At 48.4% G+C, this 15,496-nt stretch overlaps 2 protein-coding genes across 8 annotated transcripts in view; one reads left to right on the plus strand and one right to left on the minus strand.

The window, feature by feature from the left end:
• The window catches only part of LOC108937063 (protein kinase C alpha type-like), a 59,025-nt gene extending 51,824 nt beyond the window's left edge, over positions 1-7,201 (minus strand). For both annotated transcript variants that reach the window (XM_018756824.2, XM_018756816.2), the window contains exons 1-2: positions 6,916-7,201; positions 5,355-5,386 (exon numbers count right to left, since the gene is read on the minus strand). In XM_018756824.2, the coding sequence (XP_018612340.1) occupies positions 5,355-5,386; positions 6,916-7,088 (205 nt within the window). In that variant the 5' untranslated portion in view covers positions 7,089-7,201. The remainder of the gene's footprint in view (positions 1-5,354; positions 5,387-6,915) is intronic.
• A 126-nt stretch (positions 7,202-7,327) lies between these two features.
• cep112 (centrosomal protein 112) overlaps positions 7,328-15,496 on the plus strand; it is a 53,616-nt gene continuing 45,447 nt past the window's right edge. For 5 of the 6 annotated variants that reach the window (XR_001966295.2, XR_001966296.2, XM_018756094.2 and 2 more), the window contains exons 1-6: positions 10,168-10,239; positions 10,424-10,692; positions 11,030-11,220; positions 11,443-11,603; positions 14,375-14,462; positions 15,224-15,301. Coding sequence is in view for 4 of the 6 variants with exons in the window: in XM_018756094.2 (XP_018611610.2) it covers positions 10,584-10,692; positions 11,030-11,220; positions 11,443-11,603; positions 14,375-14,462; positions 15,224-15,301 (627 nt within the window). In the remaining 2 variants the exon portion in view is untranslated. Of the gene's footprint in view, positions 7,368-10,167; positions 10,240-10,423; positions 10,693-11,029; positions 11,221-11,442; positions 11,604-14,374; positions 14,463-15,223; positions 15,302-15,496 lie in introns of those variants that run through there. The other variant, XM_018756075.2, reaches the window with a different exon arrangement.

Raw genomic sequence — 15,496 nt, forward strand, 5'->3', positions numbered from 1 at the left:
AGTTACTCCCTTACTATTATTTACCCATGTACACAGCTGTTGAATATTTTCTGGAGCCATTCGAGGTACGTTTTCTGATCAGAGGTCCTACGGCAGGACCCGGGGTCCATGTGCTCACTGCAGGCCCTCGTGGAAACTCGGAGATGTGGTGACAGGTCACTTGACCCCAGCGGCGCCAGTGTCACCTGGCTGCACACCTACTCTATCAATTCAGTCTTTGCACAGCTGCTCAGGACTGCCTGGCAACGCGAGGCAGGACGGCGTTCTTGTCATCGGCCGACGCCTTTTTCCTATTTGATCTTCCACCACTCTGGCTCGTGAAAGCTGTTGAACCCCTTGGCTTTGCGAGGTACACCATTCTGGCTCCAGTTAGGTGGCACGACAGCAGGTACGCAGCGGGGAAGGAGAACAATGTGGCGGAGAGGATCCAAGGACTGTGTCCAGTTTCTCTGTTAAGTGATTACATAAGCAAAAAAAAAAAGAAAGTGTCTGTTACCACTGAATTATTACAAACCTGACCAAGGTCACTGTAAATGAAGTAATAGAATGCGTTCGCTTTGTAATTGCTTAAACCACATCATTTACTGTTACTGTCAAGTACAGACAGTAAACATGTTGCAAAACAAAACTGCTTACAGGGCTATTTCTTGGTGCATGTCCTGTCGGTGCCCTGTGTTGTATTCATTCCCGTGAAACCGTGAACTGCGCTGTTGCTATGGAGCCATTTAATGAACAAACTGCACAGTTCAAACAGATCCCATTAGTCGGCGACTCATTAAGTTTTAATAGAGTTTAATTGATTTTTTTTCCCCTCTAATACTTGCTATAGCGAGGACATTACAGAACTGTTGCAGGCGCATTTGCGCTAAAAAAAAATATGTTCCTTTTGTCTGATCATTCGGGAAGCTTGAAACAGAATAAATTAGTTTTGAACCTAAATAAAGAAGTGATTAATCTAAATTACTTAGTTAGCCGGCCCTCAACGAATGCTGCCAGCGCAATACATTTGGAGTCGTGCTCTACGATCAGTCCGCAGCTCTGTTAACGCGAAGCTCTTTCGTGCGACCGAGCCGAGGCTCCGGGCCACTTGCTCTGCGCTCCTCTTCCTGGCAGACAGACACAAACAATCACAGATTCACAACCGTCCGCCCATCAGGAGCGCCCAGGCTGACAAAGGGACACCTACATGAGGCACACTTCCAAGGAAAAAGAGCGAAAACACGGTGCAATGATCGTTTCCACCGCAGACGCGGCTTTTCCACTATGGATCTTGGCCTGTTTACGCAGCAGCTGTCAGGGGCGCGCAAACGCCAGCGCGGAGGAGTGCGTTAAGAGCCCCTCGGGATGATGTTGGGCAGGTGCACCTTTGTGCCAAGAAGTCCGGAAAGAGCGTCGGAAGCACTGGCACACCACTTTAAAAGCAAGATGGAACAAGGTGAACATCTCCAACCTTCTGGAGGGTAGCACTGGATTTTGTAAACTGGTCCTCAGAGAGGGGGCCCCTGTTCGAGAGTTCGAGGCGGCAGTTGGGGCAGCGACAGCGTACGTCCAAGACGGCAGCAGCCCAGAGTCGCGGATGAGCAGGTACACGGACGCAGGAGGTGGGCACGTGTATGTGCCAAGGGCTCTGCGTCTCTCCAGATGTCGGCACCAAGGTCGGAGCCTCTCTCCTGACACACGTGTCACAAATGCAGAGACACCTGGACAGTGTGGACTCCTGAAGCAGCACACACACAAATACACATAAGCACATACTGAGTAAATGTAAGGGAACCGCTGGCACCTGGTTGGCCTCTGTTTAAAGAACCGCAGGCTAGAGTAAACTGTTGCCACTGAGCACTCATGCAATTAACCTTTCCAAAGTGATCCGCTTGCTTTCAGTCCGCCTTGTGGACAGAAAGAAGTTGGAACAGAAGAAAAGGAAAGACAAGCCGAAGTAAAAGGTCAGCTGTATTACAGATGCTTCATGTGACTGGACTTACAGTGAAGAGAGAAGCTGTTCCCCGTATGACGATCACTGGACACGTGCGCCACGGGACTCGACAGCATAAGGGCTCCCGTTTGAAGTTCTCGCAGACCATCAGATCAGATGCGTACATACCGACCACGTAAGCAAAGAAAGAAACTGAAAGCCTCGGTCAAAGTCTCACATGCTGGGGACCACTTTCCTCTCCCATCCTCCAGCAGCTCGGCATTGATGGGGAGGTGACAGAGGCCCAGCGATGCTTCAGAGCACCCTTCTGCCAAGACGGGCTGACAGAAAACATCGATGAACCGCTGACAACAGCCTGCATTGTTGACGAGAGGACTGCAGGCTGGAAGGGAGACTGAAATGTCAATGGAACTCAGTCCTTAGCACATCGGCATCAGCGCCGCACAAGGGTTCAAAGGCGCGCTGCTATTTCACAGCACACTCCCCGCATCCAGTTTTTCGGTTCCCCAAAATTATTAATATCACCACTGGTCGAGATTTTCACTTTTCCGGCGCGTGACATTCCATCAAGGCCTGTAACATTTGGTCTGGTGTGATAAATTGAGACGGCATTTTAAAATTGCACAAAGTGGCTTCCTGAGAGGGACCATGAGATACAGTGCATTGTGGGAAACAGGTACCCCCGTTCTCAGCACCAGTCTGTCACTGTACTCACGTTTGTATTTGTGACGGTGTCCGAATTATTCATTCACTGAAACGTGACATATAGCTTTCGTCTTCCTCCACCCGGCCTATGCACACCACGACAAAAATTATGATTTTTTTAAAATACACACACACTTTCAGAACCACTTGTCCCATACGGGGTCACGGGGAACCGGAGCCTAACCCGGCAACACAGGGCGTAAGGCCGGAGGAGGAGGAGACACACCCAGGACGGGACGCCAGTCCGTCATAAGGCACCCCAAGCCGGACTCGAACCGCAGACCCACCGAAGAGCAGGACTGTGGTCCAACTCACTGCGCCACCGCACCCCCTTTCTAAAATACATTTTATACGTAATGTTATAAAATAACTTATTATTCCCCCCCACAAAGAAATAATGGAAAAAGTAATTTTGTTATCCAGTTTCTCGATATTTGGGCCTGCTGCAGCAAGAAGTTAGGACAAGAAAATGGGGCACGACAGGTTTCTGAAACACCGAAGATGGGTTCCATACCCTGTGAGGAAACAAGCCGCCTCCACCGTTCTGCACCGTCTCCACGGAGCCCGGAGAGCGAGTGCATCCTGCAGGGCATCAACCAGCACGCTGAGGGCACAATCCAGGGGTCACGTCCAAAGATGCCGGACCGCGACCTCGAGGTCTGGATGAGTAACCACAACTGGAACGGAGCTGCAAACGAAACCTCCCACGCTGCCCCGTCAGCTACAGAAGCTGCCCTTGCTCCCTGAAGACTGTCATCTCAGCCTTCGCACCGGTTACAGGTGGACAGGGCAAGTATGCGCCGTTATACCTGAGATCAGCCTTGCAGACATCACTCCTACCTGAGATATGTCTCATATCTGTGTGGCGGGCACAGGGCGACGACATATCTGAGGGCAAAATTAAAATGCAAATCAGACATTTATCAAATGCAAAGAACTACTTTGTTTCGAGGGGAAGCAGAGGGAGGAGCTCTGCTGCTGAGAAAGGTCATCAGCAGGAAACACGGCAGCTTGCATCAACACAAGAGTTTTCGCACAGCTTTTCGCAAACACGTGTTCACGGTTCCAAGTTCTACCCCTATTTAAGTCATGGCTCTTATCACACAGGCTTTTACCCGGACACAGAAGCAAGTGGACGCACATGGACCCGGCTCTGGATCTAATCCCAGACGGAGTCCAGTTGCTAAAATGGGATTTTATTAGAAAAAAACTACAAAACGTCCTCTCACAATACGCGTCCTGCTAATCGCCCGACAAGCAGCTTGCGGCTGTGCGCAGATGCGGCAGGAACACGCGGTGACGAGGACTTCATTAAGGGTCCGGGAGCACAGGCACGGGGCCATGGCTCCGATGTGCGGATGTCGGCTTGCGGGCCGAGGAGACGGACGGCAGGACAAAGTGCCCACACTGGGCTGACATACTGAATCTGAACCTCAGCGTTTTCCTCGGGCAGAAGGCAGTGTAGCGGTTGGGGACCCGGGCTTGTAATGAAAAGGTTTCCAGTTCAAGTCCCTGTAAGACATGTGTGGTGTGCCACTGAGTAAGGGTACTTAATCTGAGTTAATGTGGTAAATTATGTAGTTGTACAGACAGGGAAAACACAAAAGAATAGTGAGTGAGCCACTCTGGAGAAAAACACTGTGTGAGGTATTGATTTCAGGTGGAGGAGCAAGGCTCATTGTCTGTCTTTGGTTTCACTGTCAACCACATCCTCCGCGACCGCGCGCCCTGATGCAGGGACATGTTCCAAGTGTGACAGGAACACGAAACACTCGCAGGCACGCATTGCTGACAGCTTTTAAGATTCAGACACGCAGTTAGACTGAAGACTCCGGCAGGTGTGTGCACAAATGCTCGAGGCACACGAGAACACCGCTGCTGCACTTGAGCGAGAGCACCGTACATTACTGCGCTTGACACGGTACTCTGTTACCATTCACTGCAAACCACAGTGCCTATTGCTGAGGAAGGAGTATTACCACACACCCTTTGCGTGTACCCCAAATTTCCCAGCAAGAAACCACACTTTAGATCCAAAGTCCTCGCAACAACAAGGAAATAGGCCTGTGAAATATTTGGAACCACCACAAGGAGAGCAACTAAACAATTACTTCAACTGGTTCTCAGCCTCGTCTCCAGTGCGGTGGAATGAACTCCCCGTGTCCCTCAGAACTGCTAAATTCCTTCCAGCATTCAAGCAGGCTCTCAGAACTAATTTGTTTCAGACCTCTTTCCCTCCCGAGCTCCTGAAACATCCTTAAGATAGTCCCTCGCCAACTGCTACTTTTTATCTCCCCATTTGCCAATTAGTGTGTTACTTTGGCAGGTCGCTGCTGGAATACATGCATTAAGACGACGATGGTGGTATCGGACAAACCGGCTATTCGTAAATCATCGTATGTGGGTATCTATGCCCTCTGTCTTTTGTGGGATCCACTTATTGTTGACACCAAGTTGTACATCACTTTGGAGAAATATGTCGGTCAAATGCATAAAAGTAAACGTAAACCGGTTCTCTGCTGAACTGCTAATTTTCTGCAGGGATTTGTTAGTATAAATATACTGCCAAGGTTTACATGCTGGTGGATTTCGCAGGTCACCGTAACACACGGCAGACACAGTATACAATGTTATGGATAAATTAAACCCAAGGAGACAGACATAGTGAAGGGAAGAGATATGGTAAATGGTGATGTCATGATCACACTGTGTTTACCTTGGCACTGGAACCCTTGTTTCCCAAATCCCCTGTGAAAACAAAAGAGGGGAAAAAAACAGTGTAAATATCAGTGATTACGCATTGTTTTCATACCTGTCCACACAGACGTCTTCGTACTGTCGTGCGACTGCTCTCACTGCTCATCAACCACAGGCACAACGAGGGGTGGACGTGTCCCCACAACCATCAAGCAAGCCCAATGTGCCCCCTGTATTGGTTTACACCTCCAGTGAGCAATGTTGATAATATATTGGTCCCCTCAACACCTGACAAGTTATTACAGGCCGGCCTTCAACCACATGCTACCACTGTAAAACCATGTTTAGATCGCGTATACAATTACAGCGCTGTCGACGGGATCGCACACCTCGCCGATTATCACTGTCCACGTGCAACAGTTTCACAGGTTGTAGCAGAATAACACAACGTAATTATAATACAATGCACATATAATGGCCTTTAAAAGCGTGGTTGCGGACGACTCTTTCTTTTTTTTTTTAAATTATTAAGGAATGACACAGAAAACCGTGTGTGCGTTTCAACAGATGGTCCTGTGTAAAGAGTGCCAAAACTGAGACGTGAAACACTCCCGGGAAAGCAGGAATGCTGTATTGTGTAACCGACTCGCAGACGAGATGTGAGGGTGCTTCCAGGTCGGGCACGCCCACCGCTGGTGCCCAGGAGGAGCGACACCGGGAAGGTGTGGGTTCGAAACCCAGCGCGTGCAAATGATCTAACTTGACTGCTGAATGGTCCAGCTAACATCAGGATCCAGTACTGTGGTTAAAGACAAGATCCTCACAGCACTGCTCGCATGTTCTGACCACAGATACAGTGTAATCATGTAAAGGTACAACAACAGACAAAGTAAAGGCCGCCACTGTTTACTATTTTGGGATGTTAACATTTTTAAGCACAGACAGAAAGGTAAATATTGAGTTATTTGCACTGGAACAAATGTAATTATACAAAACAGCTACACAGAGGCGAACTGAACTATTCCTGGGTGGAAAAAAAAAAAAAGCTCGACAACATTTCGTCCTTCGCTCATTTTATAATTTTCTCATCATGTTTTCTTTTCTCCCACCGACTCCGAGTGACTTGACTGCGCTCCGCTCTCACCTTCGGCTTCGTTTCGTGTCGGGACAAGTTGAGCTGTGGGAGCGTTGCGGAAACACCACACACACACACACAGGATGTTATTATTCGTGCTGTAATAACAACGATAACGCTACTAATTACTCATTTGCTCATTAGCTGCCACTTTCATTCACTAAATTTGTTCATTAGCCGTCCCATAGCCTAGCGCGTCTCCCGCTCCGTCTGCCTCAGAAAAAAGCGCTTCGGCGAAGCGAAGCAGGACCCTGGAGAGCCGCGCGACCGCCCTCTCGTCGACCGCGCGCCGCGCCGCGCCAACTTCTTGGCGCAAGAAGAAAGAATTAAGTACTTGTTCTTGGTTCCGCTGCCCGAAAGGTCACACCTTGGTTGGGCAGCGGTTACAAGTGGGGAAACAAACTAAGTGAAGGCAAAAGAAGTCGAATGGGTCTCGCTGACTCACCAGATGAAGTCTGTGCAGTGGCTGCAGAAGGTGGGCTGCTTGAAGAACCTCGCTGTGAATTTGTGGTTCTTCACCTCGTGCACGTTCTTCTGCCGGAGCGCCCCTTTGCGCGCGAAGCGGTTCGCGGCGACCCCCCCGGAGGACGACTCGTGGAGGTGTATCACATCGGCCATGTCGCCGTGCCCGCTTCGCTTTCCGTGCCGTGCCTCGCCTCGGCTCCGCTCCGCTCCGCTCCTCGGGCTGCGGCTGCCGCTGCTCCTCCTGCTGTCGCCGCGGTTCGAGGTACAACTGAGCACTTCGCGCTCCACTCTCATCCGCGCGGCGTGACGTCACCGCACCCCAGGCCCTCCTCGCGCAGGAGCGCCGGTGACGTGCGCCGCTTTGTGGCGTTGCGCTGCATCGCGCGAAAACGGCTGCAGTAGCGACATGGTATCCACGACGGTACAGACAGGGTACGCAGTGCCGTACAAACGGGGTATACTGTATAGTACTACACCGACAAAGCATATATAGTACTGTACAAATTAGGTCTATGGTACTATATTCACAGACAGTAGTACTGAACAAACGGGTATACACTGTAGTACTACTGACAAAGCATAGTACTGTACAAATGGTACTATACTGACAGTATAATACTGTACAAACGGGGTATATATACTGTAGTACTACACTGACAGACAGAGCATATAGTACTGTACAAACAGGGTATACTGCATAGTACTATACTGATAAAGCACATAGTACTGTACAAATGGGGTATATGGTACTATACTGACAGTATAATAGTGTACAAACGGGGTATATATACTGTAGTACTATACTGACAGACAGACCCTACAGTACTGTACAAATGGGGTATGGCCACTGTACAGACAGGGTACACAGTAGACTGCTGCACGAGGACCCCCCCCCCCCCCCCCCCCCACACACACACACACACACACACACACACACACACACACACACACCCCAAAGCTGTCCTACAGCACATAACAGAACCTCTATTTATCCCATTAGAAATAACGGAAAACGCTGCTATTGTGGACTGACGTGACGTAAACAACATAAACGACTCAGTTTGCCACGTTTTCCCTGACGGTGCCACGCATTTTTTAGACCAAATGTTTAAGACACTCAGGGTGAATAAATGGATGAAATATAAAGTTTGTTTCACTGTAATTTCCCAACCGGTGCGCAAAAACACACAAAATATGACACTGGTGTCAAAGAGCGAACTGCCGCTCCGTGGAGGAGGACAACGTGGGATGGCGAAATAGAAATGCATCATCGACCAAATTTCCATCTCATCTTACCTTTCCTATCTAACCATTAGTGCATTTTGTCATTTTTCACCCTTATTTGCAGTTATTATGCCAAATTAATAATAAGGAGCAATCGCAATAGTTACTGTATGTGTTTCAGGTGCTGCATGTACACAGAAGCGACTGTGTATGACTTTCAAGATAAAATATGAGTATAGCGATGCATTTTCAGCACCAGTGTCACAGGGACTAAAAGCGGCCAGCGTAGGGACCGTAACAGTGCTGCAACACACGTTGGAACAAGTGTATAACAGCGCTGTGTTCCAACCGCAGTGTACCGTAGAGGCCTGGGCCGCAGGTCAGGTACCGGGGAAGGACATCATCGTGTCTTCTGGAGGATGTTGGTTCAATGCCAAACATTTACTCTGAATAACTGGATTAAAACACCCACAGTGAAAAATGGCTCCGGTACTGTAAGACATTTCGATTAATAACTAATTAATCAGAAAAAATTAACAGTGGTTGTGACCCTTTACCACCTGTCTCGACATCTGCATTTACAGGCCAATTTTTCCGGCAATAGTCATTTCCTTCCTTGTGAGCCGCTTAAAGACATTTTGGATAAAATTCACTGCTGAAACAGGTTTCTTTTTTTCTGAGAAGCTTTTTTAAGTTTATGTAGTGAAGTTGGACACGAACCTCAGATGGAGCAGAGATAAGTTCAAGTATAATGAACAATGCTTTCTGCTCTTCCTAGACGGCTGCTGGCTTTATTCAAGCCGTTATTTGAATGCTGACCCGATGCTTCGGGTCCACATGCCATAAAGAAACCGTACATGGGTTTGTATTATGATGCCTTGTGCATGCAAAGCGAGATCTGTCACATCAAGCACAAGGGGCCACCAACCCTGATACACTAACAAGGTTCAAGTGAAGATCACAGTATGTTATTTGCATAGTTAGCATATTACATTTATTCATTTAGCTGATGCTTTTCTCCAAAGTGAATTACAGTGTTAAGGTTACAATTATTTATCCATTTATACAGCTGGGTAATTTTACTGGAGCAACGGAAGGTAAGTATCTTGCTCAAGGGTACTACAACTGGAGGTGGGGACTGAACCTGCGACCTTTGGATCCAAAGGTAGAAACTGTAACCGCTACGTTACTGGATGTCCCATATGTAATACTGTATACATGTTATTGCAGGAGAATAGAGTATTTATATCAATGTGACAATAACAGAGACAAATCGCATTAATGTCTGAAGAGTCAGAGCCTGGGGAGAATACTGCAGGAAAACTCCAACTCCTTTCCAGAATCACACTCCCACAATGCACCATCATATGAAAACCTGACTCTTTCTGACACTGATATAGGCTGCACTTTAGTAATCACAGCTGAAATTTGTATTCAACCTGCGTATATGAACAGGAAAATGGAATACCATGGATATCATTATTTTAAATGAATGACAATCCAATGTCACTAATAACAGCTTGCTTTAAATTATACATCTGCAATAGATAGATAAATAGATGTTTTAAAATGGCATGAAATAGTGAAATACTAAAGTTCCAGAGGGATAGCAAATTATATTTATTTACTAATTACTGGGGCCAAAAATGATCAGTTGTACCAATATAATTACATACAGACACCATGGGGGCACGTCAGGTTTACTCAGACACTGGGGACATGTCCCCATGATTTGTTAAACCTAAGGTAAAAACCTTTAAACACGTTGCACAGATTATGAGCTGTGCAATGGGACGAACAATCGTGTACGGGTCGTTAGAAGAAAGTGTGTGGCATAATAAACACAGGGGTTCCTGGAGCACTGCAGCGTGACACTACTTAATACTTCCTCTATTCTCTGCATAAGGAGCGAAGCCGCTCCACAGGCTTTGCTCCGCAACAGTTGCTATGGACACCTCTGATGCTTTCGCCTACCGGAAGCGGACGTGACGTATATTTTTCGCTCGCCACCGAAGTTTGAACCGTTTAGACTTGACAACAGGTTGAATTGGCGAATCTCTGGAAGAAATAACGAGGAGCTGTAAATTTCTTTATGTATTTTTTTCGTTACTAGCATGCATTTTTATGGCCGTTGTTACCGAAACAGCACACATGCCATGGAATCGCTGCTTCTCAAGTACTGGTGCTAAAGAAGGAGTTGAATTTGAGGGGAAGGTGTCACTCACGACTTGTCTTCTTGTGTCACTGTGTATTTCTGTCCACAGGAATGTCGAGCTGCTCGACCTGTCAAGCGAAGTTCTACTTTAATCACCGAGACTGCACTCGGCCGCTCTCGGAACGGTTCCGTCCCTCCTTCCTCCTCTTCCTCCTGCTGGGTTTTATGCGACGACGACCCGGAGACTGCGGGAGCCGGAGGAAACGAGGATGAGCAAAGCGGGCGAAGAGACGTCGTCGTGGGAGAAACTGGACGCGGAGTTCGACCATCACCTCGTCGACATGAAGCCCTTCGTGCTCAAGCTGCCGCACAAATCAGGTAGGTGTGTGTGTGTGTACAGTACCGTACTGTACTGAGTACGGGGAAAAGCTTCATAAAGTGGGAGGAGATGCGTTCCAATGAGGATGAATGAGCTAAAGGTCACTTTGTGAAGAAGTTAAGAAACGTGCATAACCATAGACCCCGGTTCGGCCCGTCAGTCACGTCAGTCAGTGCACTCTGGCATCATCACAACTGCCTCTTTCCAACCCTCCTTCACTTCAGAGTCCAGATCATCATCATCATAAAATCATGCACACGTTTTAAGCTCTCAACCATTCACTGTCAGCGTGGTGGTCGTGAGCGCTGTCACTGTGTTCATTTCGTCCCAAAAAAGAGCGCCAGCGCTGCGCGCTGTGGATCAAGAAGCTGTGCGACCCCGCGGCTGTGGGCGCGAGCCTCGCCGCGCGCAAGAACAGGAACGTGCACTCGCGGCTGCTCCTGCGCATGCTCAGAAGAGGCGTTCTCGAGGGGCCCTTCGCTCACAAACCCGAGCCCGGCGGCCTCAAACCCCTGCCCACCTACATGGTCAGTGGGCCTTCGGCTCAGTCCTCCTCCTCCTCCTCCCTGCACCTGATTTAGAGTCATTTTTTTTGTAATGATGTTTTTCTTTTGTAATTTTTGCAAGCAATGATGTTAATCTTATTTGATTCTTGCAAGGTTGTTTCTCAACGTGCTTCTTTGTCCCGCTTCTATCCACTGGTGGCCGGATGTCTGATTCGGCTTTTTGGGCCTCTCCTCCTTCCGCAGTCCATCTACTTTGATGAGCCCTTACGTGGGAGGTCTCCAGATACGGGCGCCGCGGACCTGCCCTCCTGGGTGTCCGGGGAGCTGGATGGCACCGACGCGGACTGGACGCCCCGGGCGAGGGAGGGAGCGACGCCCCCCACCTCGTCCCCATACGTCCCCAGGTGCTCGCCGAGCTCATTGCCTCCTCCCGCCTATGTGGAAACGCTGAACGTTCCACACATCTGTGCCGCACGTCTTGCGTTTTGGCTAAACCGCTTTTGCCTGCCCCCCAGTTAGACATGCAAACTTTCGGGTAGCAACCATTTCGCCATTCGAAACTTTTTTGAAAAGTGTTCATGATTTACTCTTTTACTTTCCTATCTCAAAGACGAAGCTTCCCGGCCTTTTAACATTTAAATTTATTAATTTTGCAGACCCTTTTCTCCCAAGCAAGTTACAAATCCGAGCAAACAAAGTGCATTTCTCTAGGAGGCTGAGTTATAACTGTAGATGCATGATTGGTGTAGCAGAGCCAGTTTGTCTAGTGCAGCTATTTCTGCCAGTGCATATAACACGAGCGGCTACATGCAGAACTGATAAGTTCGAGTCCGTTTCCTGCTTCACGTCGCACTCGACTAACAAACGTCTGGAGGTACAAACCAGCTCTCGGTCCCAAACAGGTTTTTAGGCTGGGGACCAACAGTATTGAAGTGAATAAAGTCGATATTTTGTGAGTTACAGAATCTGCATGGATGTATGGATTAAAAAATAAATATGGAAGTGGTGAAAAATGTTTTTTTTTTTTTTTTAAATTTTTTTTAAATTAAAGATTTTTTTCCCCTGGCCATGTGGTACATGCCAGCTTTTGGCACCAGTCCTTGCAGACTGAGCTCCAGTTGGGTCCTACTGGTGGTGATTCGCAGAGATGTCCACCAGATGGCCTGCTCTCCTCGGCATGGCACTTTCTGCATGCAGGAGCATCCTTGCACCCTGACGTGTTCTTCTCTAGCATTTGTGTCCCATTTCAGTGAGCGCTTTTGATGGGTTTTTTGTTTTTTCCAAATGCCCCCCCCAAACTACACAGTCCTTGCACCCCTGGTTCAAAGGATCAGTGTGTGAAGGCTGCGTGTGGAATGGGAGCATTCGCACCACGCTTACGAGCCAGGCGTAAATATGCTCCGCTCTGTGCTGACACATTGTTTGCGCTGCGCGCTCTGCTGTTGCAGGTAAAAGGAACAAAAAGTCGCACGAGGGCCTTCAGTGTTACCGCACCATCTGTTGAGTTCACTGGAGAAGAATAGGGGATTTTAACGCCCCCCACCCCACCCTCCGAAGAAGAGCTCGGAGCTGAAATCTGCGGTTTGGATAATTGCCATAATTTAACGTTCCCAATCCCCCCTCCCGTCCACCCAAACCCCATTTTTCACCTATTTGTGGCTTTAGCGGTTTGAACTGATGAGAACTGTCAACACAAAACTCCCACACCCATCTCCATTCCTTGTTGCTTATAAAGCCCTGGCAAGTGTAAACTTTCAGACTCTCTGGCTCTTTGCAATCGGAGCCACATGGGCCCGCTCTCGGGTCGCTGTCGTGGCTATTCCTGGGCATGTTGTTGTTTTCTTTAATCATAGGGTCTCCAAGTGACTGACACAATGAAGGTGACCAGGAATATCAGGTTTGGTACATTACATTACTGCTTTTGAAAGCACAAAGTTCAGATCACTTGGTGGCAATCTTAGATGAAGTATGCTACTTCACATTAAATCTAGTGTGAAATTTGCTAGAGTAGCAGCTCGTGTACAGCTGGGTGTATTGATCCAGGTAAAAGGTTGGGGTGATAACAAGCCCATGCTGTAGTCCGGAATGTACACCAGGGTGGCTGGACCCAATAGTTCTGTCAAGTGTAAAAGTTCCAGGGCACCGGTATGTGTTGCAGCTGCAGTGGTTGAGAGCGGTCATGTGTGTCCTGAGCTCTCAGCGAGAGTTTGTGGGGAACACGCCGAAGAAGGAATTGTGTTGGCCACACACTTGCGTTTGAACTGGGCCACTGCAGGGTCGCCTGGTCGTAATTCAGCCTTGATTCTTAATGCCTGTTCTTATGCTAAGAGCACAGCAGTTAACGGAGTGGGTGCCTCACGGCTCCTGGGCCGTGGGTTCGGACATGGGTTCAAGTCCCGCTCGGGCTGGGTGGAGTTGGCACGTTCTCCCCGTATTGACGTGGGGCTCCTGTGGGTGTCCCGCTTCCCACGCAACAGTCCAAAGATGTTTCGAGTGTGTGTGACTGCCGTGCGACAGCTTGGCGTCCTGTCCAGGGTGCGACCTGCCTCGTACCCTATGTTCCCAGGATAGGCTCTGGAGCACCGCAACCCTCCACTTGACAAGCAGTTGTTGATAATGAATGAAGGGATGAAAAAACTGTATCATCCAAAGAGCCAGGTATTTATTTTTGTCCACTCTAGAGGGCACATTTTTCAGTCCATCTTCCTAGATGTAAATTGTACAAAAGCTACAACGACTCAAAATGTGCTCTCTAGAGGACACTTTATACTTTTAAATATCATATGTTTGAGGGCAGGGGCTTTTTGCATCTTCAGAGAAATCACAGAAATACACCCAAGACCCTTTTTTTTTTTTTGCTGGGTCCCAGCAGGAGATCGCCAGTACTTCACCTGCTGCGCCAGCTCTAAGTACTCTCTTAGTGACAGGCTGCTGGCCCTCAAGGAATTGGACCGCCCAGCCTGATCAAGATTTTTGTCTTCACTGAGTCATAAAGCCACCTTTATGAGAGAGCTCAGATTCCTGTGTTTCTTGTGCTCTTTTTTAACGACTTTATAACAAGTCACTGATTCAACTCACTCTAAAGCTGCTGGGGAAAACAAGATTTCTATCAACGCCCCTATTTCATGCTCAGCTTAAATAGCATTCCTCTCATTCTTTTGTGCTCTGCCTACAGGAGAAGGCACACGTACGAAGATGAGCTGCCGTCGCCGGAAGGGGCGCCCGCAACTCCGACGCGCTCCTGCCACGCTGAGAATCACGACGTGAGCACCTTGCACTCGCACTCGCGCATCTTTCGGGTCGCACATGTTCTTATGTTCTTCTTCATCTGCATCCCGGCCTCGTCTTTTCGTGTTTGTCGTTGAAAAAGAACAGCTGTGTAGATGAGAGCAGGTGATGGTACCGTTCAGGGCTCCTCAATCACAGTCCTGCAAAGCCCACGCAGATTTTTACGTTTTTCTGGTGCTTTTCGCCAAAGTCATTTACAGTGTTAACCTGCCTACAGTTATTTACCCATTTATACAGCGGAGTAACTTTTACTACAGCAGTTTTAGGGTAAGTGCCATGCTCGAAGAGGTGGGATTCGAACCTGCGACCTGTGGGTCCAAAGACAGCAGCTGTAAGCACTACGCTACCAGCTGCCTGAAGAAAAGCAGTTGAGTGACTGCGTCCAGCACAGTTCTTCACTACTAGAAAGCAGTGAAAACTTCCTTTGCTTCTCCCTCCCGGATGGCAGTTTAACGGCCCTGCTGTCGTGTCGAGGGAGATGAGGCCCCTTGGAGCTCTGTGATCTTGAGCGCTCTTGCTAATCAACATTAGCTTTTCCTGCTTAGGCTCCAGCGTCTACACTCGCACAGTAAGAAAGACATTTCCCGTAACGCTCAGCAACACTCTGCTTACAGTCTGACACCTTGGCGTATCTTCGTTTTCTGTCTCTGTTGTGGCTCACCCCAGCAAGGGGCGCCGTGTTGAAGGAGCTACACTGATGACCCGGTGCTTGCTCCACTTTTTGAATTTATTCCAGAGCGGTCGGCACAAAGCGCTTGCGGCGGCATCCAGCAGCAGCGACGGTGATGCGCTTCTCAACAGTTGGAACCTGGGGGTAGGTTTGAATTTTACCCACTTTACATGAGTAATCATGCATGGTGAAGGACTGTGGATACTATACTGCTCTGCTTTATTGCTCCTTTTTTGTATGGACAGTTACATTGGTTTCCTTTCAAATAGCAGTATGATTTCCTGCTGGGGTGTTTATCCTCCATCTAATTTACATTTATTCTTTGCGCTGTTACTTTTC

Source organism: Scleropages formosus, chromosome 8 (genome assembly GCF_900964775.1).
Source record: "Scleropages formosus chromosome 8, fSclFor1.1, whole genome shotgun sequence".
NCBI lineage: Eukaryota > Metazoa > Chordata > Actinopteri > Osteoglossiformes > Osteoglossidae > Scleropages > Scleropages formosus.